General features: G+C 38.0%; 1 protein-coding gene across 2 annotated transcripts in view; it reads left to right on the forward strand.

The window, feature by feature from the left end:
* EDNRA (endothelin receptor type A) overlaps nt 1-24,804 on the forward strand; it is a 30,398-nt gene that overhangs the window by 2,948 nt on the left and 2,646 nt on the right. The window contains exons 2-5 of one of the 2 annotated variants that reach the window (XM_009878738.1): nt 10,276-10,403; nt 18,207-18,405; nt 22,276-22,428; nt 24,499-24,632. In XM_009878738.1, coding sequence (XP_009877040.1) covers nt 10,276-10,403; nt 18,207-18,405; nt 22,276-22,428; nt 24,499-24,632 — 614 coding nt within the window. The remainder of the gene's footprint in view (nt 1-10,275; nt 10,404-18,206; nt 18,406-22,275; nt 22,429-24,498; nt 24,633-24,804) is intronic. The other variant, XM_009878739.1, reaches the window with a different exon arrangement.

Raw genomic sequence — 24,804 nt, forward strand, 5'->3', positions numbered from 1 at the left:
ATCACTAGGGATCCTAAAATCTGTGGCACCATTTAGCTCCTCCTGTCGAGTGACAGTATGAAGGGTGGCCACTGCGAATATCACAGTTTTGAAGTAGAAGTGATCGTCTTTTAAGGAAAAAAATAAAGTGTTTTTATTTTTCGTTTAAAGTTTAAATTTTAAACTATTTTCACTCTTAGTTCTGAACTTTATTTTAAAGACTCTTTTAGCTTCAAAGTCAGCCTCATGTCGAACCACGTATTAGTATTCTATATAAATAAATGGTGTCAAACGCTTAATACCTTATATGTCAGATCTTCATTTTTAAGGGACAAAGTAGTCCTGAAACCAGAATTAGAGTAAACAAGCAATCTGCCTACTAAAATAGCCAGTAGGTACAGTAGTAAGATGGCCACATTGTATAGAACAAAATGTGTAATACTGTGTAATGATAGTATAATACCAGAAATAGGTATAATCACATTCCTGAAACATAAGGTAGCCTAACTATTTTGAAACTACTTTCGAAAGAGAAATAAGTCAAATCCATTTTATAGATACTTAGAAAGAGCAGCTGTAACATCACAGTAATTGAAAATGTAAGGTCCAAGGAGAATTGAGTCCATCATTCTGTTATGCTTTTACACAGTTATCAAAGATGTATGCTGGGAAAATATAATTTATGTCAGCTAAAGATATGGTCACAGGTGTTTGACATTTTAATCCTTTCTTCATGGTACAGTAGGTTCAAGATTTCCCCCTTGCTTTCTCCAATTACTCTAATTATATAGTGGATTCCCTTTAGCGATTTGTTAAATGTATTGAGATGTGAGCAATATTCACTAGCCTCCTTTGAAGATATTCTCGATGTATTAAAGACCCATTACACTTAATTACTGGTAGAATATCCACTTGTAGTATCAAATCAAGATTAAAAGTTGTAACAAATTGTATTATTGCAGGAAGGGTGCCAGTTATAAATCCATTTGTAGTAAATAAGCTAAGTTTTATTGCAGTGCACAAAAGCTTGTTCAGACAACTGCTTTCCATAAAGAAACTGGGGAGTTTTCTAAGGCTACAGATAGGCACAAGCCTATCTAGCACCTATCTCTAGCATCACTAATTGCCTTGGCTGCACTAAAGCTCTGGAAAGACATTACAATTGCTGCTGCTGCTGTCACTGGCTAAAATTTTGCAGAGCAACAGTAAGAACAGGTGATCACAGAAAAATCTGTCCTGAGCTCTTTCCTGAGCTTACAGATCTAGAAACACTCAAGGCCAAGGCTCTCACCTTTGGAATGGCAAAATTCCGTTTTAACTATGTTACTGGAAACCCCTAAGCTGTTTCTGCTTCCATTTTAATGCAATTTAGAGAAAAATCTTTAAATTAGTTCTATTTATTGAGAACTGATCTACAAAGAGTTTACATAAACTGTATTGCCTTACATCTTAGTATCTCAACTCCTTAAAACATTAGTTTATAAAGAAGCAGATAGAGCAAATAAGCCAGCTTTTAATCTGTTTCTTTAAATGTGAATAACAAACATTTTTCCAGTGATTTCACTAGTGTAAAGTGAAAGACATCTACCCATAAAACAAGCATGTCCACTGCTTAAACAGCTCAAGAAGATGATGTTTAATAAAATAAGCTTTTTTTTTGTAAGTTGGTATTCATGCTTACCTTAGTTACAACAGCATTTAAATCTTAGTCCACCTAGAACATTATGAATCTAAATATAAAAGGTAGCTGGCAGTGAGCAAACATCTTGAGCCATTTGTCTTCAGTAAAGTAAGACTTAGCTGAGTCATTTCCAGTCATGGACATTTTTCAACATCAGAGCAAATGCATAAGTGTTTGACCAATTCCTTCTTAACCACAAATTATTTGACATATCTGATTACATTTACTGGCAGAATTAATGTTACACATAAGCAGGGATGATAATTAAACACATCATGACTGATTCTGTTGGCTAATAGAGCAAGTGACATCCACAGTACTTACAGTTTTGTGCCAAAGGAGTATGAGGCCAAGCCCAAAGTGTACACAAAGTTAAGTGTACTTAGAAAAGAAGCTTCCCTTTAAAAGCTTATTTCGTCATACATGCAGCCTATATTTCTCCACAAAGTACCAACACCCGTAGGAAATTTTGAGGTCACCAACTTAACAACTGCATTCTGGCTTTCACTGCATTATTATCAGTGATTCCAAGAAGCGACACATTGGTAGCCCAGTATATATCTTATATATCCATAAAACTTGCTCAGAACATGACCTATCTTTCAGGTGTATGACTCCACGTAGTGATCATACATAAAAGAAATCTAGAGGTAGCACAGAAATTGATCATTGAGTCTTGAAGGCAGAAGGTACCCAAAATGGAACAGGGAAGGCAAGTCCATCAGGAATCTGTTCTCTCCATTTACAGACTACAGTTCAGCTTCCTAGCAGAGAGCATTTAAGGTGCATGATAAGGTAGGAGTTAAGGAATCATAGAATCATAGAATGGCCTAGGCTGGAAGGGACCTTAGAGATCATGTAGTCCAACCTCCCTGTCATGGGCAGGGACGCCACCTCTCAACTAGACCAGGCAACACATGGGGACCGAGTGGGAAACGAACCCGTGACCTCAGTGTTGTCATTGTTGTCAGCACCGCGCTAAAACCACTGAGCTAACCGGCCCCCTAAGGAAGAGATTTTATATTCCAGGTCTTTGTTCAAGATCCACTCTGCCTTTAACCAGTGGCTGTCCTTTGGTTAGGGTGGGTTATATGTTCCCTTCAATGCACAGGCGGCTCCTCCCTCATATTCAGTTTCACATCTCATGCCTGCCTTGATGTTCTGTGGATTTTTAATACTGTACCATACCTAGAGACTCTAGGTTTAACAGAATATTTTAGTATGTTCGATGTCTTTATTTTTCAATCAGCTGAATTCTACATATAACAAGGAATTTTTTTGATTGTGCATATCCAGGGTAATTTTGTAGCAATCCCGTCATTCTCTTTAGCAACATAAAAAAGATAACACAGCTGAAAGAATAACAAAAGCAATGCTTTGGCTCAGGGATTGAAAAAATTCTTTACAACAAATCACCGCACATAGCACACCTTGCAGCTCATTTCCCTGAAGAAGAGCAGCGCAGCTTGAGAAACAGCCTACCTGAAAGAATGTGAAGTTACCCAACACCATGGAGCAACAAAAAAGAAACTAATCCTACTTTGTAACCAGCAAAAATACCACAGGGATGTCTAGAGTTGTTAGGCACACTTTACTGCTAAGCAGATTTTTGTAATAAATATAAACATTTTAACAAGAACATAAAACTTAGGATTTATTTTTTAATTGAGACAGAATGTTCCGCTTCAAAACCAGGGCATTTGTTTTCTTATCTTTCAGGATGTCTTGGAGTACAATCTATTTTCTCTTGTGTAAAAACTATACAGTCCCTTCCATGGCTGCCTAAGCAGGAGAAAAAGACTATAGGCATTGATGAAATGGCGTGCGACCCTCTGCTACCTCCACCTTTACTAAGCTTGGAGAAGATGAGCAAAATAGCAGAAAAAGCTGTGGTAGGGCAATTCAGAGGAAAAAAATGTCTTTGATGGTTCTTGTGCATCCCCATATAACCTTTCCTCCTGGAAAAAAACACAGTCAGTCTTTCATCCACCCAGAGTGGAAAATAGATGGTTCTTGGCTGTAGCAAAATTAGGAGCTTATTTCCTGCAAGGAACAATTGAAAAGATGGACTGTGCCTTCTATACCATGGCAGTATAGTCAATATAAGTATAAAGAAAAAAAAAGTGATACCAAAGCTAGCAGAATCCCAAACTATCATGTCACCGTGATATACTCAGTATTGGTCTTGTGCTTTGCATTATAAAGGTTAGCCTTGTTCTTTGTTCTTTTCCTCTACTCACTGGCATTCCCAAAGTTGAGGCTTTTCACTCCAAGCAGTGGGAAGGGAAGGAGTGCCTAGAGACAGGCTATGTTCTCTCTGCTTTGCACTTACAGGTCTCCCTCTTTCCAGCTGAGTCATGGAATCAAAATACCACAAGTAGGATACTTTCTTCCTAACTAACCAGTATTACAGATCAGAGACAAGAGGAACACTTCAGTCAGAATCATCTTTTGCCACTTGATGTAGTCAACTCGGTGGTACAGACCTTGGACTCTTCTGTGTTCAATCAGATTTCACCTGGATTCCACCAAAACACCAGGTATTATATTTGGCCCATGCCTTGAAGCAGACCAAGGGTATACATAATTGTAGAATGCAACTTAAAGCATTTCAGAGACAGCTCAACGTCTCCTAGGGAGAACTAGCCTTAAGAAACAAAGGAGGAAAAGAAAAAAACTGTGCTGACCTGACAAAACCAGAAGAATTTCTCTTGTCTTTCACCCTGGGCTGTGTTGCATGGAAAAGGAAATGCCCTGGAGTACACTGGTTTTGTAACTCCTGCTCCTAAGTTCGGAGATGCTGGACATTATCTATTCAAGCAGTAATCTCCTGCTTTTGCCCCTTTATCCATTAGTGCACAAACGTAACAAGTCATAAAGAGGGTATTTTCTATTTGCCCTGCTGAAGACACAGCAGGAACTTCGGCTGCCAGGGTCTGCCAGAGTTGTTCCATCAGTATCATTGAACATTTAAACACCATGAAACTCAGGAGCATGTTCTGCATGGGGACAGCGTGCAGGGCAAGCACTATCTATGTGAAACCTAGTTCAGTTTCTGGGAAACAGATCTTGTGTGTCACACAACAAGAGTCTCAAGTGGCTCGAGGAAGTGGAACGCTCTAGAGCACTAGGGTGAGATCAGAGCAGGAAAGGGCAGGTATGAAACCTTTGCTTTCATCCTCAGTGCCATGTGGTGGGGAGAGAGGACCTCCTGACATGTAGCTGTCAAATTAAAGCAGCTTTTTACAGAGCAGCTCAGAGCTGGTTCATACTCAGCATCTAAGCTAGACCATGTGTTTTGGGCTGAGCTCCAGGGTCATCATCTGCCTGTAAACACGCAGTATCAGCCTAGTATTAGATAAACACTCTGGATGAACATGAGCACGCACTGATGAATACCCATGTGGTTGGATTATAACATTCTCTCTTTCAGACTATATATAAATTGCTTGGGATGCACAGTGGGACTTTATCTGTGTTTTGTAGATCAGCTAGCATACTAATAGCAACAGCAGTAGAATAAAATCAACCGAGTGACATTTAAAATTCATTGCAAAGGAATGTTCTCAGCGCTGCTGTCTTGTTTGTTTCAAGCTGCAGCGTCAGGGCAGAAAGGCCATATAAAGCAGCAGAGAAGGGGGGATGCTCAGGGAAACTGTGGCTGTCTGGTCACTTTGCTGAGGTTTTTTAAGAGCCATAGTAGAAACTTGAAATCTTGGTTTCTGATTTCAGTGTAAAAATATGTTGTTGATTACGCTGTTTTCATTCTCAGGAATTGCACTGGAGTTGAACTGTGTGAAATACTCCTAAGTTGCAAACTGAACAAGGGGCAAAGTGCATTTCTGTTGCTGCCTGTCTTATTTTGAAATCTCAGAGATTTTGTGAGTGAGTTTGCAAAAGCACAATCCACTTGGCCAACTCATGGAGAACTGGGATTCAAGCTGGGATAATCAGCCTGAGTCCTCCTATCCTTTTGCCTTCAGAGAAGGTGTAATCTGCTAACATTTTACACTCATTTTGTCTGGATATTAAAATATGCAAAAGCACTGCAAAAGCAGAGCCAGTATTCCCAGTTCTTACAGTGTACCAAAGTAAATCAAGACTAATTCAATTAAATTTCTGGGGCCTTTATTAACACAAAATAAATGTATTATTACCCTCTGAAGTTTCTGTACTCTGTTAGGGCAGAACAGAGGGCAAAGAACTTGTAAAACTAGTAAAATCAGAGACGAGATCAGATTTGCCAACTAAAAGTAAGTACAGAAGAAAAATAGACACCTGATTCAGGGAGGAGTAATGAATGCATAGCTGATGTGAAACAATAATGGACTGTAACCACAGAAATGATTGCAAAGTTAATCTTAAAAATCAAGTAACTTAATTCTGATCCCCGTGATTTTGATCAAAATCAACTTGAAAAGAATGTGTAATGATTTCGCACTGATGTTACCTCAATTAGTGGAAAAGTGTAAGAAACAAAAGGAATAAAATACTTTTAATCTTGAAAAAGGAGAGCTTCCTGGGGTGTGTGGAAGCTGTGTACATGCTGCAAACATGATAAAGCTTCCTCGTAAGGAGTAATGAGTTAGTGAACCTTTTTCAAGTACAACAGTTCTCTTTTTGAAGCTAATATTTGCCTTGTAGTAGCAGAGTTTCACAGTCACTACAAAGTGGTTGTTCATTTCTATTGCTGGGTATATGCTACAGCTACAGTCAGTGCACAGTCAGTTGCCTTTTAAGTGTGATCTATAATGATAAATCAGTTCAAGGGCAAGAGTTCAGGCAAAAGGCAAAAATACGGCCTGCAAACATTAGTTATAATATTGTGAATCTGCCTAGAAGATAGTTCTGCTGGAGCTTTCAATTTATTTCATTCAGTATACAAATACACATAAAATATAAGGAACTAATCAACACCTCACAGATGTAATCTCATTACCTTTGTTACTGAAGGTACTGACTACACTCTTTTCTCAGGAATTGCACCACAGTTGAACTGGAGTTGAAATTACCAATCCTAGTGATCCATTCCCTAGTCTTCTGACACAACGGGGATTTGCAATCAAATATGATTGTCCTAAACTGGAATACCACTGCAAAGGTGCTTACATTTTCTCTGCTGTGGTCTTGATGGTAAATAAGACGCTCAGCTCTCCTTGAAGAAGGCAAGAGTTCTCAATATGCCAGAAAACACACAGCAACGGACATTAACAGAACAAGAGCAACTGAAACCACATTTATATGATATACTAACACGCTCGGGAAATACGGAGGAGACAAACTCGGATTGATCCTATAGCTTATGTTGAGAAATCTCATTATAATATTCAGCTGAAGAGAAAGAATAATCCAGTAAGAAATATAATACCTAACATATAACACCTTTCTATTTAACGAGCAGTTATATACATGTTTGCTTCATAGTATTAATACCCAGTTGGCTGAAAGCTATGAATTGCTAAAATTTATCTTGAAATGCAAGTAACCAAACAACAAAATGAACATGGTCCTAGAGAGACATGGGCAGCATGTAGTACGTAGGTGCTTCCAGCATCTTTGAGGTATTAGTTGGTGGGTAAAATAGCACAAGTAAATTCATCATTGTAATGAATGGCTATAAAAAAAAGGGGATGTGAAAACGCCAGATCAGGACTGACTACAAACAGAAGATGAATTTCTAAAAATCTGACATTTGGTAATAAACATCCTGTATTCTGCAGCAAAGTTCTCTGAAAAGCTCATGCTGTGAAAAAACAGAACAGTAACTCTTACCTTAACTGAGATAAAACCAAATGTGAATTTAACTCCTCGTAGTTAACAGTTATATTGTTAAAGGTAACAATTATTAGCATATTTAACAGTAATAAAATGTTTAGTTTGAATACTACAGTCCTCAGCGACAACCAAAATTTGATTTTCTATTTCTTCAGACAGAATCCACCCACTCTTATTAGATGAGTGTGTTCCAGAGCCTGATCTTGTACTGAAAAAATTTTCTAGTCCTTGTGGTTGCAAAGATAACTTTCAGAATATGAACTGACTGTAAGCAAGTCTGCCCAAGTATGAAGATGGCCTGGCAGAACAAGTCTGCAAGAAAGTACATTCTGAAGAAAAAAATTCAAATTTCCATTTATTTAATCATATTCCAAACAGTATAATCTTTGTTCAGTTTTAACTGTAAAAATATTACAATTAAAATTAATTAACTGTAAAAAATGTTACAATTATTATTGGCCAAGAGGGCCAATGGTATCCTGGGGGGCAGTAAGAAAAGTGTGTCCAGCAGGTCTAGGGAAGTTCTCCTCCCCCTCTTCTCTTCCGTGGTGACCACACTTGGAATACTGTGTCCAGTTTTGGGCTCCCCATTTCGGGAGAGACAGGGATCTAGTGGAGACAGTCCAATGGAGAGCCACGAGGATGATCATGGACTTGAACGTCTCTCCTGTGAAGAAAGACTGAGAGAACTGAGGCTGTTCAGCCATGAAAAGAGAGGGCTGAGAGGGGACCTTATTCATGTATATAAATACCTGAGGAGCCGGGGTCAAGAGGAAGGTGCCGATCTCTTCACAGCGGTGCCCAGTAATAGGACAAGGAATAATGTGTGTAAGCTAGAACATAGGAAGTTCTGTCTCAACACGAGGAGAAACTTTTTCTCTGTGAGGGTGACAGAGCCCTGGCACAGGCTGCCCAGAGAGGTTGTGGAGTCTCCTCCTCTGGAGACATTCAAAACCCGCCTGGACGTGTTCCTGTGTGGCTGCCCTAGGGGATCCTGCTCTGGCAGGGGGGTTGGACTAGATGATCTCTAGAGGTCCCTTCCAACCCCTAATGTTCTATGAATCTATGATTCTATGACATGATTCTTATCTTGTCTTTAGCATGGAAAGAACAAAACTTAAGTTTTGCATGTAAAATGAAATTACATCAGTCCTTGCACATTTCTGCAGATGAAAGTAGGGTTGCTTGTTCTCTCTTTTCCATTTCATACTCTTGTAGATAATAACACATCACACATACTGTAATTATCAGAAATGCTTGTTCTGCCACAGGTTTATTTTGTGAAGTATAAATCTCTTTTAGTTCCATAAAATAGTTCCAGATCTGGATCTGACAATCTTCAAAAATTCAGCAAAATTAGGTTTTAGAAGCTTGAGTGGACTTACAATTTGTACTTCATAATGCATCATTTGCTGTCTTCCTCTGAAGCAAATATAAGTATCTCCAAATTTAGATGGCATCATTAAAAATATTCTGTGTTCTAGCCTTTGTTAAGTAAGGCTTAATACAAATGCAATGACTGCACAGTAGTAATAATTAGCTAATTATCCAGTAGAACAATTACTATTACTGCCTTTTAAAATGTGCCCCTTCTTTATACAGCTGTTATAACATCTACTATGATGTTGACGAAGTTATATATCTGGCTTAAGCGCTTGATATTTTAATTTCAAATCTAATGCTTTCTGTTTAAAATAAAACGAAATAAAATGGTAAAAGCATAATAACTGCTGAGCTATATCACACAAAGATCTCACCTCTTATTCACTGTCCTACACTTGATAAAGGCTCAGTAGCAGAGACTTAGGAAAGAAGATTACAAAACAGTAGTGCCAGAATGACTTCTCCTTCCAGTGAGAAGGTTTAGTGACTTCATTTTTCAAAAGAACTATTCATGGTGACTGTTAACATCCCTTTCTTGAGTAGAATCAACTAAGTCAGAGCACAGCACTTTGTATGGACTTAATAATTTTTCACTTATTACATTTACTGACATTGAATGCAATCTGACATCTTACTGCCAGGAACCAGTAAAGGGAGGTCTTCTGTGACTCTGCAGTCAGTTGTAGATTTGACTATCCTGAATGATTTTGTATCCTGTATCTTGTATGTACACTTGTTTATAGCTTTAACGGCTACAGCCAGAAAGATTACTGTTTACATGCTAATTATTCATAGCTATTCACATGAACTGATATATTCATGTTTGCTATGTAAATGTCTCCCGGGAAATACTAATGTAAACCCCAGCCACTCATTCACATCTTTCCAAATGGATGCCTTTTTGTTGTCTTGTCGTACAGCCCACATGTATGATGCTAGTCCTATAAGACATAATAGGGAACAAATTATGTGTGTACAATATTTACTCCACACACTTAAGAATCTGGCATTGAATATTGTCATGAGTTTCAAGTGGTACATTTACAATGGCAATAATTTACTTGCGTGCAGCATGAGAATTTGGCTCTGAGGTATTTCATTATGAACCGTGGGATATACTTTGACTGCTTGGTCATGGTAATTGCAACCATTTATGACAAGGCTGAGTTAGATTTTCATTTTTCAGTACTAGTGGCTGAAGCACAATAATAAAAAAATGTTAACAATGCAAGTTACTATTACAACAATACAAGGTCAACATCTAAGTTTAAACTTCCACCCTTTGTGCTTCTATAGTAGCAGTCACTTCTCAGATTCACTCAGTACTAAGGATATGCTTCAGGTACGGAGAATTCAAGGCTACAATGGCTATATCTAATACAAGAAATAATTACAATTGTTACTGTTTAAATAAGTTACCGTTTAAATATTGTGATTATTTTATATCTTCTCTTTAGCTCCTTGCTCAGAAGTGGCCTTTTGGAGATTCTGAATTTGGGCAGTTTCTTTGCAAATTTCTTCCCTTTATACAGAAGGCATCGGTGGGAATCACAGTCCTTAATCTCTGTGCCCTTAGTGTGGACAGGTACAGTATGTTTTATTCTTTTGACAGACACTGTTCTTGCCCTTGCAGTTTTCCTAAAATTGTGAGCACTCAGTATGGTCTTCTTAGCAAGCAGTCTGCAGTATAGATGTAACTTTGATTCTAGTTTTTGATATCCTGGCTATAACAAAGCACCACATCTGTGGTGCCATTGGACTAATTAACTCTACAGGGTTTATGAGGTATTTATAAGTTCTTGTAAAGCATTATTTTAATTTCCTTCACCAGACAAAATTTATTGAGATTTGACTCAATATTCAGACCTCATGTTTGTTTTGCATTTGAACAGAATCACAATATTCGGTCTTTAAAATATTTTTTTTTTAACTCACTGCCTATGGACCATAATTAACAGTGTTTATTTTGATAACTTCTATAACTGGGCTTTATTGGAAAACAAGTTGGAAACTTGCTTTGATAGTTCGATGTTGATAGTTTGCAAATTAATGGCTCTGCCTAAAGTGCTCAGGAAGATATATAAACGTTTTGATAGAGCAACAGGTAAGATGCCTTTGAACATTTTCTTTTACTTTTGTTTTTCATACATGTAAGGGAATAGCAGATGAAGATTTTGCTTCGGCAAAAGCTATTTTTATTAGTCTTGAGTTTATTTGATCATGTGTCTAGACTTAAATATCAGTAATTCTGATATAGAAAATATTTATAAATAAAAGACATGATGTGTATTAGTAAAGTGATGCAAAGGTAAAAAACTTTTAAATTAATCTTGGTTTGTCTTTACCTAAAAAATTGATGTACAACTTTTGCAGCAGATGCGTAATTTAGTAGTATCCCGTACTTGAAATACAGATCCTTATTGCATTAGTTACTCGTTAGCTGAAGCCAGAAATTAAAAAAAAAAAAGTAACACAGGCAAATGTTTTATTACTATTTTTGAGTCTGGGAACAATAAAAGAATTCAGTTTCTCAAACAATATCTGCCCAGCATAAAATACAATCCCATGGACTGGTCTAAGGACGAAATCATAGATCAAGCACATAGGAAAGAGAAAGTTTGCTATATACATTCTGGTCAATGTAGTTTCACTAGATTTAGTCCTATGTCACATATGTTTTCATAAATTGGAAGTAATCTGAAGCTACCTCTTTATATACGCATATATGTTTACAAACACCGACTTCCTAATCCTCAAAACAACCAAATGCTGTTTCCATGTGAGTACAAAGTCTTATATAGGAACAGACTCAGACTATTTAATTTCCTCCCCTAGTTTACTTGCTTTGCCAAGGATATATTCTTTATCATCTGATGCTATTCTAGTCAATGGTTTCAGAGAATGTGTGTTAGAAAACAAATGTAGATAGATAGATTCTGATATTGGCTAACATGAAGTAAATCTAAGTTAGATCACCATGACATTAGGATCCAAGAGCACTTTCAATAAGTTGGGTTGGGCACTGGAAGTGGCATAGTCATATTAACACAAAAGTCCACGTCAGCTAATGTTTGGTTTTTAGTATGGTAAACGAGTAAATACAGAATTCCGTGCTGACACAGCTGGATTGGTTTTGCTCTTGAAAAGCATCTAATTTATAGTTACATTGGGTGTCTATATATGGAATTGCATTCTACAGGATAGAAAAGGATAGTCAGTTGGTATGATAAGTTCAAAGCTCTATAAGCTTTGATAAATGCTGAGTCTCTGTCCATCTTGCAGACTACACAATTAATTTAGAACAAGATTTTTTTTTTATTTTGCCTACAAGGACTGTTCTCTGTGCTAACTACATCCTCTTGTGAAACACCACTCATTACTACTGCCCCTCCTACAAAGTGACCTGCACTGACAGTGTATTAAGGTTTAACTGTGCCTGCCTAAGGGGAACAATGTGTGCTCACACGTGGAAAGGGCTTTAAGAGGCTGACAGAAAACACCAAATTGGCCATTTACCTTTCAGAGAAAGCACACATCTGGTTTAGATGCCTCTCAGGCACTTTTAAACTGTAGGTCACAACAGTGATTCTTTCTAAACAGTGCCTGATAGTGACTAAGAGGAAGGCTATTTCCCCTCATGAGCTTTTACTTTTGCTTGTATCTCTGGTATAAGATCTTTATGAAGAAATGGATCTCATTTAATATGTGCACGCCCTCTTCTTGCCTCCTCTGCATGTCGAATTGCATAGAACAGTAATCTCAGCATAGGTACTTTCAACTGGCCCAACTTCCACTAAGTGTATTAGATAAGAATTTATCAATAAAACAAAGCTCACAGAGCTTTATGATATTAAGAACTTTGCAATCAACACACTGCTGGCTATATTTATAATGAAGAACAGCAGTGACCTCTCACAACAGAAAGGAATAGATCAATATCAACAACAGTAGCCTCATTTAGGAACTGTTCTGACATTAATCTTGGCAGTGACTGCTTCTTACATCCCTGATCAAGTCTCTTATCTTTTCTGTGTTGCTTTTCCCTCTTAAAAAGGGCTGATGATACTTGCAGAACAGAAATATGTTGTACTAGTAGACCATTTGAAGAACTAATTTTCCAATGCAGTCAAAAGGGACAGGGAAACAAAAGCATCTACTCTGTAGAACAGCAGGCATAAGGCTTGTCCACAGACAGGCTGTAGTCTGGGATTTAATTTTCATATAGTCCTTGATTTCATTTCATAAGGCCCATAATACATATTTTTTAATTCTGATTAGATACCACTATGGTAAAATTCATTCAAGTTGTTCCAAAAACTTACCTGGGACACAGCAAAACCCACAACCATGCTGCATTAATGAGACCAATACTACAAGGCTAACGAGTTCTTGAATTACTTCTTTCCAATGAATTATGAAATCACAGAGAGAGCATAGAAAAACATCAGAACTGATTTTGTGGCCTTACAGATCTCAATTTGTTGCTTATAAAAAATTTTACTTAAGAAGCCACTTAAATATACTATCCAAGTACTGAAATCCAGATGATATACCAGATATCCCAGAGGTCTTTAGCATAGCAAAGAAATATATAATAAGAAGCTATAAAACAAGGTTTCCAGCAGGCAAATTCCAAATGAAAATACACATTTTTAACAATGATGGTGATTAACTACAAGGAGAAACCACCACAGAAAGGCAAAAGTGTCTTTTTCCTGCTCTTAATATTCTCAGATTAGGCAGGATACCCTTCTGAAAGAAATACTTCAAGCAAATTATAAAGGAGTGCAAATAATTTAATGGTTTGCCTGTATGTATACTTCATGACGTAATGATTCCTTGTCCTTAAATACTGTGATTCTCTAAATACAAGTAGCAGGAGGGATTGCAAAGTCCATGAAAAGCAAGTTGGAATAAACAGCTAAGAATGAGGGAAGAGGGAGGGGAAGAAAACAGAGGAGAGCAGGAAGCAGAAGGGCACAATATACTAAAGTTAGATTCATAGAATCAAAGAATAATAGAATGGTTTGGGTTGGAAGGGACCCTAAAGATCATCTACTTCCAAACCACCTGCCATGGGCAGGGACACCTCCGACAAGACCAGGTTTCTCAAAACACCATCCAGCCTGGCCTTGAATACTTCCAGGGGAGAAACATCCTCAGCTTTCCCTGGGCAACCTGTTCTAGGGTCTCAACACCCTCACAGTCAAAAATTTCCTCCTTACATCTAATCTAAATCCATGCTCTTTCAGTTGTAAACCACTGCCCCTTGTCCTATCACTACACTCCCTGATAAGAGTCCTTCCCCTTCTTTCCTGTAGGCTCCCTTTAAGTATTGGACGGCTGCTATAAGGTCTTCATGGCCCTCCTCTGGACTCGCTCCCACAGGTCCACATCTCTTTTATGCTAGGTGCCCCAGAATGAAACACAGAACTGCAGGTGGGATCTCACCAGAACAGTATAGAAGGGGAGACTTACTTCCCTTGACCTGCTGGCCAAGCTTCTCTTGATGTAGCCCAGGACATGATTGGCTTTCTGGGCTGTGAGCACACATTGCTGGCTCATATTCAGATTTTTATTCATCAACACCCCCAAGTCCTTCTCTCCAGGGCTGGTCTCAATCCACTCATTGCCCACCCTGTATTTGTCCCGACCCAGGTGCAGGACCTTGCACTTAGCTGTGTTGGGCTTCATGATGTTGGCACAGGCCCACCTCTCAAGCCTGTCAAGGTCCCTCTGGATGATGTTCTTCCCTCCAGCACCACACAACTTTGTAGCATCAGCAAACTAAGTTGACAGCAGTAGAAAATGAAAAGGGGGAGAAAGAAGAGGACCCATAACATCAGAGGAAAGGAAATGACCTGGAATAGAGCTGAGTATTTTAGACAAGGTTGGAGACAAAAGGGAAACAAGCAGAAAAAAAGAAAAGTAAGACAAAACACACGCACACAGATTTTAGATTGCGGAATTAAATGTAATGCATGGTGCATGTCAGTTCCTGGCAGACGTCCTATATTTTCTGACTATGAGGGAAATAAACCCTTCAGTATTTTCCCACTCCTAATTATGGGAGGTTTGTGGCTAGACAAGGATCCTATGTATTACATAACTCACAGAATACCCATGTGTTATTATTATACTACCACTATTTTTTCAAGTTGCTCTTACAGCAGTATATAAAGAGACCAAATAATTGCAGGTTAATATGCATTCAGCAATTTCTGATCTAATTACTGAGCTCCTTATGCTTTAGCTGAAACCATTCATAAAATTCTTCAGCCAGTAATTCCTTATCTGACAGTTATTTGAATTGTGAACTGAAAAAGACAATTGCTAATAAAATACATAAAGTACCTGAATCCTAACTGCTGTGTATACTGATCTTCTCACATACTAAACAGTTGTAACTCAAACAGAACAGGTACAAAAATGCAGGAAATGAAAGATTTGGATTCACAATTTACAACTCATTTGTTGTCACATAGTTACACGGATGACATAACACAAACTTTACATTTCTTACTTGAAAAGTATGTACAGTGTACAGGCCCCTGTTTGCTAAGAACATAATTCAATCAAGGATGAGGTGATACCTTGTGCAACTGATGGGACTGATTGTAAAATTGCCAGTCAGTAGAAAGTAAACCTCTAAATGTGAAATGATTGTTAAATTTCCAAAGTTCACAAATATTTGAGTATTTGTGTGAAAGGCTGTGTTTCTATGAATAATCCATTTAGTCATTAAAGCCAAAATTTGATATTTGGCAAAATTAAATATGAGAGGATCACAAATAACTTAAAATTAAATTTGAATTTTAACATGAATAAATATGCTGGAGAAGATATGATGCTGAATGTTACCCTCTCAATTATTTCAGTATAGTTTATTTCAATGCTCTCAGAATTCCAGTCTCGTAGACCTCCTCCCCATGAGTGAACCATTGCCTCCTCTCTTCTGATAGTTTTTGAAAATAGGGATGCTTTTAGAAGATGTTTGTATTTTTAATCTGCAAGTCCAAAATATAGTTTGATTTAGCATGCTCAAAATCTTTACACATATATTTCTGTTAAAATGACATACTGAGAACCTGACCGTAGTACACCTGTGACTATGCTGTGTATGATACTGCTATAGATATCAAAGCAAAAGCTTCTAGCCTGTTTACTGTGAGAATGATGGCATACAGGGCCCTGACACCTCTCATTGATGTTGTGTAACAATTCTTTCTGAAATTTTTGTGAGGAACTTACAGCCTGATCTTGCATCTTCCTTTCTCTAACATTGAGGCTAAAGAGGACTTAACTCCATCCTGTTGATAAGCACATTTCCAGATGAAAAAGGAAGGGTGATTCAGGAAATCAGAAGAAATGCTGTGTGTGTGAATCCCAGATTAGCATCTTGCTTAGAGGAGGGGTGAGATGCCTTCTAATAACTCTACATTTTACTGATCTCTGTAACTGAAGTCCTATTTTAACTATTTTTTTCATGAGAAGCTCTTCATTCCTTCCATCTCAGAAATTCAAAATCAAATAGTTCCCTGTACACTCAAAGCATCCTAACCCAGAGATCTCAGCTACACTTTTCCTTAAAACCTTGTTATCTCTTGAGTCTTCAAGCCTATGCCAAAATTCTGTATTCCTTCTAATCACCACTCTACCATCACACCCTAATCCTTCCACAACCTAATCCTCCATCCTAAAGTTTTCTAATCTAAATTCCCCTGTTCTTTCCTTCTCCTGCAAAACCTCACCTATCCCTGCAACTCAAGAGTGTACAGGTTTACTGTATCCTACTGGTCTGTTGCATGCATCTCCTTTTCCCACACCTTTCACCTTGCTTCCGTCTTCTGGTGCGCCCTTTGTACTCCGTCAGCTGCTATCACCAACTAAAATCACCACCCCATTTGCTTTTTGCAAAAATCACCCTTGGCTGGTGCTTTAGAAAGCTATTAAGAATATAGATGAAAGCTGCACATATCAAATTGTATGTGCCAGGATTCAAGAGGGCAGAAAATGAGGGCATGTCAGAGGAAGAAAAAAATACTTGCCATAGTCAGAACAGTAAAATGATACATCTCCTTACAATTCATAATCTGCTTCATTGGCTTCTTATTCTGACATATGTTAAAGCAGATGAAGAACCTTTCTTGACTTTTTTTCTCCTCAACTAAACAAGATTATTTCATCAGTGGATGCCATAATAGCAGTTATTCCAAATGGGGGGGGCTGTTATTTCTCAGAAGTAAAATAAGCCATTTAGAAACCATTACAGCACCAGTGACAGAAAGCTCTCCATTATGCATTTCAGATTATTACAAGATCAAAAATAATATTTCTTTCCATAATTTTTAGATAGCACTGTCTTTGCTAAATTGTTGGAAATACTATGTAACTCATTTACTGCAGTTATTGCTTGACTACAGTTAAATCTGCTACTGAAATTATTTTATGTACCTTATATGCCTATCTTATATGCCTGTCGATATTCTCAAAATAACTTTTGAACCTTTTGATCAGAGCTGATAGAGGTTGAGGTCTGAAAACCAATGTATTTCTACAAGTTCCTTGAAAACCGGCAGACAAGTAGAGAAAGACCTTTTCAGTTCCCTAAGGGTAACAGCCTGGTAGCAAGAACCTTCCAGTATTGGAGGGGTGGAGAAGGCAAAGTGAGAAAGAGGAAAAGAGAGAAATTCATGTACTTGAAACCTATTTAAGAGTTCTCACCTTCTATCAAGATTATAGTTATGAGAGACATACCCACAGGAAAGCAGGTTTCAGTAATTCCACTTCTTACAGACAAACTTGCTGTCTAAGTGGTAAAGTAGTGAGCCAATGTGTTTGTTTTGGCATGTTGACATGCACTTCAGTTTCTCATCAGAAAGGTGATGCAGAAGCTGAGATAGCTGTCAGGCAGCCCTAACTAGCTCTCAGTTGTGGTCTGAGTATTTTCACAATATTTCATTGCCTGGAAGCTGACACCTTCAGGTAGCACTGCTGTTACAGCCAGTTTGTATCTATTGGAACGGCTCAGGTGCCTGGAAGCTTTTTTTCTTCTGTTATGTCAGTTGATCAAGTGAAAGATATAGCCTATCCTCACAAACCTTGCCTACTTTAATTAGAAATCATTAGTGTAGTCCACCCAGAATTCCACACAATTCAGTGCCTAAGCAACAGTTGCACCCAGCTCTCTGCTACCTACCCCATGATGAGCTGTGCTGAGTCCTAGATGGCTTGATAGCTGGCAAAGCCACTGGAATAGGCAGAAAAAACAAGCAATAGAAATCTAAGATGTCAGCTTTAGGAATTGACAATACATAAAACTGAACAGAGAAGTTTGTAATTAAGGAAGAAATAGAAGGTTGGAAACTAATACCTCTCTTTTTTTCAGGTATAGAGCAGTTGCCTCCTGGAGCCGTGTTCAGGGAATTGGAATCCCTATGATCACTGCTATTGAAATTTTCTCCATTTGGCTTCTTTCTTTCATTCTGGCTATTCCAGAAGCAATTGGTTTTGCTGTGGTACCTTTCAGATACAAAGATGAAGGTTATGTTACCTGCATGCTCAATCCTACAAATAATTTTATGTTGGTAAGTAACATACTTCCTCCTCTTTTTTGAATCAACAGTACAGAAGTTAGACAATTAAGATACTGGATTATAATAAGCTTTATTCATCCATTAAAGTGCAAAATATATTCTAATGTATATTGGTGCAATGAAGATCCTTCATTTGCTGTAACCTGTCTCTGCTTTCTGCTAGAGATACTAAATGGGACTTTACATTTTTATTCTTCACTATTGAGGATTCTTAACAGACAATTTTGCAATTTAGGCCTGCTTAAAGTACCATCAAGAGATGTATCAGGGTAGCCAGAGCCTTGGAAGGTATTATGTTTCTAGGTATTACACCTTGGAGCTTGTAACCATCAAAACCCATGTTTTACCATAATTAGTCATCATTTTGCATGCAGTAGCCAGGTCTTTTGGCAGATAAAAGAAAGGGTGGAGCCATGCTCTAATATAACTTTCACAATTTCATATGCACTTACAAAGTCAACAGAAAATAATCCCTTCATTCACAAGAAATCTTGACTACAAATCTGACAGACTCACATCTCCAGCCTACGTAGCTTGGACACTGTCAGCTGTCATCTAGACACAGCAACTCAAGCATGAGATACACCAGGCTCTTTTGGCACATTTCATAGCCCTCAACCTCTGTACTAGTCAAGAGTTCAGCAGCTCAGCAGTTGCCTACATCCACATTAGCTTGTTCAAAGTAAGTCACATGATTAGTCACTACAGAATTAATAGATCTTTACAGCATAGGTGGATAGTGATTTTCTGCCTGGCCTTACACTGAGAAAATGGGAAAGTGCTATTTTAATTTTTGCTTTGAGAGGCCAAAGAAGGGCCAGCCACCAGTCAACCAATAATAATAAAAAAACCCAACCCCCCAAAAGATAATATTCTGTTTTGTCTCCAAGAGGGCAGATAGTGCAGGGTCTTAAATCTTGAAGGAAATTCCATATTTTTTTCTGGACTAGAACTTTTCATGATAGAGTGCAAGTTTCTCTTTTTCGAGTGTCTGACTTTTCTTTTATTGGATCAGAACATGGCTTGAGCTAGAATTGAGAAGGATAAGGCAAAATGGAGCTAGGGAATTTAGAAAATAAAAAGTATAGATAATTAGTGCTTTTCAGAGGAACATCCCCAACTTTGGTAGGGTTACACAGACTGCAGGGATGGCAGAAAGAGCAGGAGACAATTGCAAGACACGACAAAAGGAATTCCCTAATGGAATTAGTTAATGCAGTTGAAGACAAGAGTGGAATTGCCTGGTGGAATCTGTCTACATCTGTAGACACCATAGTTGTAAGAATAAGATTTATGAAATGCACACTGAAGCAAATTTCCTTCTTGTAATGGCTGTTTTTCTCCACAAACGTGCCTGGACAGCCTTCATTTCCTCTCTCCCTGAGAAAAACAACAGTTTTCCCTCTTCTCAAAAGTACTACAGTTAGGGTCTTCCATAGGCTTGCTAACTTTAATGATTCTTGTTCTGTTCCTAATGTGATAAGTAGAACAGCTTTTGTTTGGTTAGCAGGAAAATTTACTTGCTCAGCATGATTCAAGAGCTACAATTCTCCTTACGCCAGTTTTATTTTCAAGGAAACAAACCAGCATTTACGTCGTAGCTGAGAGTAAATGCTGGATGTGTCAGTCAAAATGGAGAGTGTTGTGTTTCAATGCATTGCAAGCAAGTACAAACATGAGATTAAAGTGGAAATACCATTTTAGACTTAACTGTAGTATTTACTACCACAAACACCACAATAAACAATTACTAAACTCTGGGAAGGATTTATGATTAACTTCTGGTTTTAATAGGAGCTTTACTCATGTTTAAAGCTATCCTTGAAAGACTTAAAAGATTCATGCTCAACCATGATTCCCAAGAGGCTGAGTGCACTAGGAAACTTGTTTAAAATGCACATTTCCTGTAGAAAACCAGTTCCATGTGGGCTTTCAAGACAAACAAAAGAATGTCTCCTTCTCTTAAATCAACCCATTTTTGTGCTTTGATGTAAGCTTTGTGAAACTCAGATTCCACAATTAATCATTTACAGACGTCTTCGTGTAGGTTTTAGAACTTCGCAAAGCCAAGACACAGAACTGATCATTGGTCAAGGTTATGGCACAGAAATCTATATGTGTTTTCTTGCTCACAAAAGCTGGTAGATTGATAGTATAGAAAGTTTTCCGTGTAAACACAGCATGGATTCACTCAGTACACATTTTGTTGTACTGTCCAAACAGTATGATTCCAGTCTGACTTGTAGGAATTTGCCACGGAAAAAAGAACTGTCTCCATGTATTTTCAATCCTTTTCTCTGCAGAAGGAGTGGTAATTAGATTTCCTCTCAGTACAAACTCCTCAAATATGAGGCATAATGTTTTCTGGTTTTCTGCTTGCAGAAGCTCTGTTCCCAGTGGGTGAAATTCTGCCCCCAGGGAGAGTGCAACTATGCAGCAGCCTGTAGCCCCTCCTCATGCAGGGATGAGTCTAATGAGGAGGAGGAAACAAGCTAAACAACACAATTCATAATGTCCTGTGAGGTGGAGCTGTGGCCTAGATACCAGCAGCATACTCTAAATTAGCAAGCTTTGTAAGCAGTTAACTTGTGGCAAAGGGAGAAAAATCAAAAGCATTTGCTTTTTCTTAGTAAATCAAATTGCTAGTGTAACTAAAGAAGATTTTAAAATTAACATTATTAAATACTAGTCTAGTAATTGCATATACTTTTTTTCATCTTTCCAAGATTAGTACCATTCAGTTTTAAATGACCCTGCCCATGACAGGGAGGTTGGATTAAATGATCTCTAAGGTCCCTTCCAGCCCAGGCCATTCTGTGATTCTATGAAGACGTCAAAAGTTTGGCTTTTTCAAACAGGATTCATATAATCCTCAGCTATTAGCTTTTTGACATTTGGTGTGGGAACTATGATGTTACAAGAGTAACTACGAATAAACAAGCTAGAGGAAAGATTATGAGAAAGAAGGTTCCCTTTTACACACATGCATCTCAGTGACTAACAACATAGAGACAGGAAATATTTAAAATGTCATATTTCAGTGCACATTTTTGGCTGAGCATAAAAGTTAAAAAACAAGATACGGTATTTTTCAAGTCTGAAAATATAATTGTCTACAGAAAAGAGGAATTTTAAATGTTTTGTCAAATCTGGTATGTACCATAATAAAAAATGTATTAACGTAAGCCACAGATTAAATCACAGCTAACGCTTGAATTTACACAGCAAACTACTGCTACTCTATCAAGTCCCTCAGTGTCCTGTCATAAAAGGCAAATGGTATGAATGGCAAGCAAAGGGTTAAAAGTAACTGTATCCCTAGAAGCAAACTGTCCCAAGCTTTCCATGTATCAGACATACACTTATGAAGTGGCTCCTATTGCCCAATACATAAGCAAAGCAACTACCAATCTTTCCACTGATAACAAAAGGTGATTAAACTTACAAGACATTTTGAATTTTCCTTGTTTGGAATTAAGACAGAAGCTGTAGAGGTAAATGGCATTTCCTGAGACAGGGTTTTAGTAAGATTTGTTATCTCAAACTGACACTGTATACATTTCGGTATGTCTTTTTCATGAAATTGGATTCCAGTTTTCATGAATGAGTGCAAATGTTCAGAAAACAAAAGCAAAAAAATTAATTGCAACAAAGGTACAGACAGGCTATCTGTAAGGTAAAATACGTGTTTACACTGCCACAATTCCCATTTTAGTGTTGGTCCAAAACAGATGAACAGTAAGATAATTTACATAATTTGTGCTGTTTACCAATAGACAGATACCAGTGGACCATCATGCTTTCTCTGTTACTTTCCATTGAATTGTAAGAAAATACCTTCTCTTTTTACCTTATCTACAGTTTTACAAAGATGCAAAGGATTGGTGGCTGTTTGGTTTCTATTTCTGCATGCCACTGGCATGTACTGCCATCTTCTATACACTAATGACTTGTGAAATGTTAAACAGAAGAAACAGCAACTTGAGAATCGCTCTCAGTGAACACCTTAAGCAGGTAAATATTAGTAACACTGATGTTTGAAGATTCTGTTCTTTTCTTTCAGTTAGCTTAGAAATGTTTCCAAGTGTACTTGAATATAGTAACTTACAGAAATAAAAATTGAGAATTAGACTATTTATGACATTAATGTATTCATTTAAACCCAGAATACAAGACTAAATCATAGTATAAGGAGGTAGTGAAGACAGTACACTCAGGAAACTAGGCAGTTTCTTTCCCTTCTTAAGTATGTATGGCACTTGTGCTCTCCTGCTCTTTAACCTCAAATCACTGCTGGCTAAATGCCTGGAAATTTAGCTACAAAGATTTGCCCCCCAAAAGCTTATTTTTATTCATAAAGATGACTCCATGGGTCCTCCCTACTTTTGGCACACTTTGATATGCAACTTAAGCTTCATATAAAAAGAAATTGTGGAATAAACTAGTTTAGAATAGAGTGGATTTTTTTTCAGGGTTATTGCACTGTTCCAGTGCTATTTCTGTAGCTGCTTTGAAAAGACCAACAGGAGAATATGATAAACAAATGGTCATAGAGTAAAGTTACTCATAGAATTGTCAGATCTCTGCTGGTTTTGCAGCACTGTCTGATGTTTAATGCCTAACTAAATTTTTGAAAACAATCTGTAGCTATTCCCCTGTGTTCATGTCAGCCCCTCGAATTCCACTCTTTCAAACGCCATATTCACAGACGTGAATCCCTCAGGCACAGACCCCTCTGTACTGGAGTGAGTTCTCTCAGAGAATCTTCCTCTGCTTGGCTCACTCCAGATCAGGGCAGACCAGAAAATCCTCCCCCTGTGCAGATCCTGCATTTTTTTCCTTTATCAGGCCCCGGGCTGCAACGCTGTCTGTCCTAGGGCCACACACAAGCTACTCCACCCATTAGAACTAGAATGGTATGTACAGGGTGGGGGAATCCACCCTCCAGCTTTCCCATCCTGACGCACAGTGGCCAGCAAACTACTCAGATTGGTTGCTGGAGGATGACTATATCATAATTTACAAATGCTTGTCTTGTTAACTATCACCTTTGCCCTTCTTTCGTCCTTCCTTCCCTGCAGCCTTGTCCACATTAATGTCTAGTCACGATCCTTTTCATATTTTCATTAAAACTGCCATTATAAGGAAGAAGAAACAATAATAGTCATACTCAAAACCTAACAAGATTTACTGTAAATCATACATTTGACTCTAAATTTCGTAATGACAAAACTTTGCAATGCTTATTATCGTTCCATTACAGTGGCAGTTGAAGAAGTGGTATTCTTACCCCTTCGTGCGCTTCTCTTTATCAAATCCACATCTAGCAAACACCACTAAAACATCTGTAAATCTTCAGAGCCATATAAAATACTCATCAAATTTAAATTATTTCCTGATTAAGTACTATGAGATTAAGGTGTAATACAGAAATATCTAAAATTTTGTTTGTAGAGGAACTATTTGCTTAAGACCATGAAGTTCATGTAGCAAGGATCACACAGCAAAATTAATATGCTGTGCAGTACCCCTTTATGCTACATGATGCATACTAAATAGAAAATAATACATCAGAGAGAATTTGACATCCTGACTAGGTACGTGGTAGAATGGAACTTTGACTGCCAATTGATTTAGGTGCCTTGGGTTTACAGATTGCCCCACATCAAGGATTAGGTACAAGTGATTTAACAAGCAGGTGGGATCCCAGTTTCCCTCATACACAAAAAAGTTTTCTTGCAGATTATGCATGTTTCTGAGTAAAGAGGTTTATGTGAGGGATTGCCAGAAAATTAATCCAATGTAGAGGAATAAGAAGGGCTGGGAAAATCATCAGGTTCAGGAAAGCCCAACAGTGGATTTTCCTTCTGTGTGCTCCAGCTGCACCAATCTCAGTGAGGAGCCGGTTCTGCTGAGGATGGCCAGAATCAAGCCCTATAAAAACAGTTCAGGGACATCAGGTAGTCTGGAAGCAGCACGTTGGGAATCCTTGCATGCGTTGTCTAGATTAGTTACTTTGCTGGCAACATCACTACAGTCATGAATTAGACACTTGGTCATTGTTATCTTTACTTCTTTTTCCAGCGTCGAGAAGTTGCAAAGACAGTTTTCTGCTTAGTAGTTATTTTTGCTCTTTGCTGGTTCCCTCTCCATTTGAGCCGAATTTTGAAGAAAATGGTATACAATGAAAGAGACCCCGGCAGATGTGAACTGCTCAGGTACTTCATTTTCTGTGTCAATCAGTTGTTTACACTGAAAAAAAAATATGCTGTCACACTTGGAGTTATGTCGTGCATGCAACTGTGGTGTTGGAAGAGCAAATACTTCATGACTTTACAGCTGTACCCACTTTCAGGGGTTTCAGTTTTAATGAGGTTGCATAACTTCAAT

Source organism: Apaloderma vittatum, unplaced genomic scaffold, assembly GCF_000703405.1.
Source record: "Apaloderma vittatum isolate BGI_N311 unplaced genomic scaffold, ASM70340v1 scaffold35551, whole genome shotgun sequence".
NCBI classification, from domain to species: domain Eukaryota; kingdom Metazoa; phylum Chordata; class Aves; order Trogoniformes; family Trogonidae; genus Apaloderma; species Apaloderma vittatum.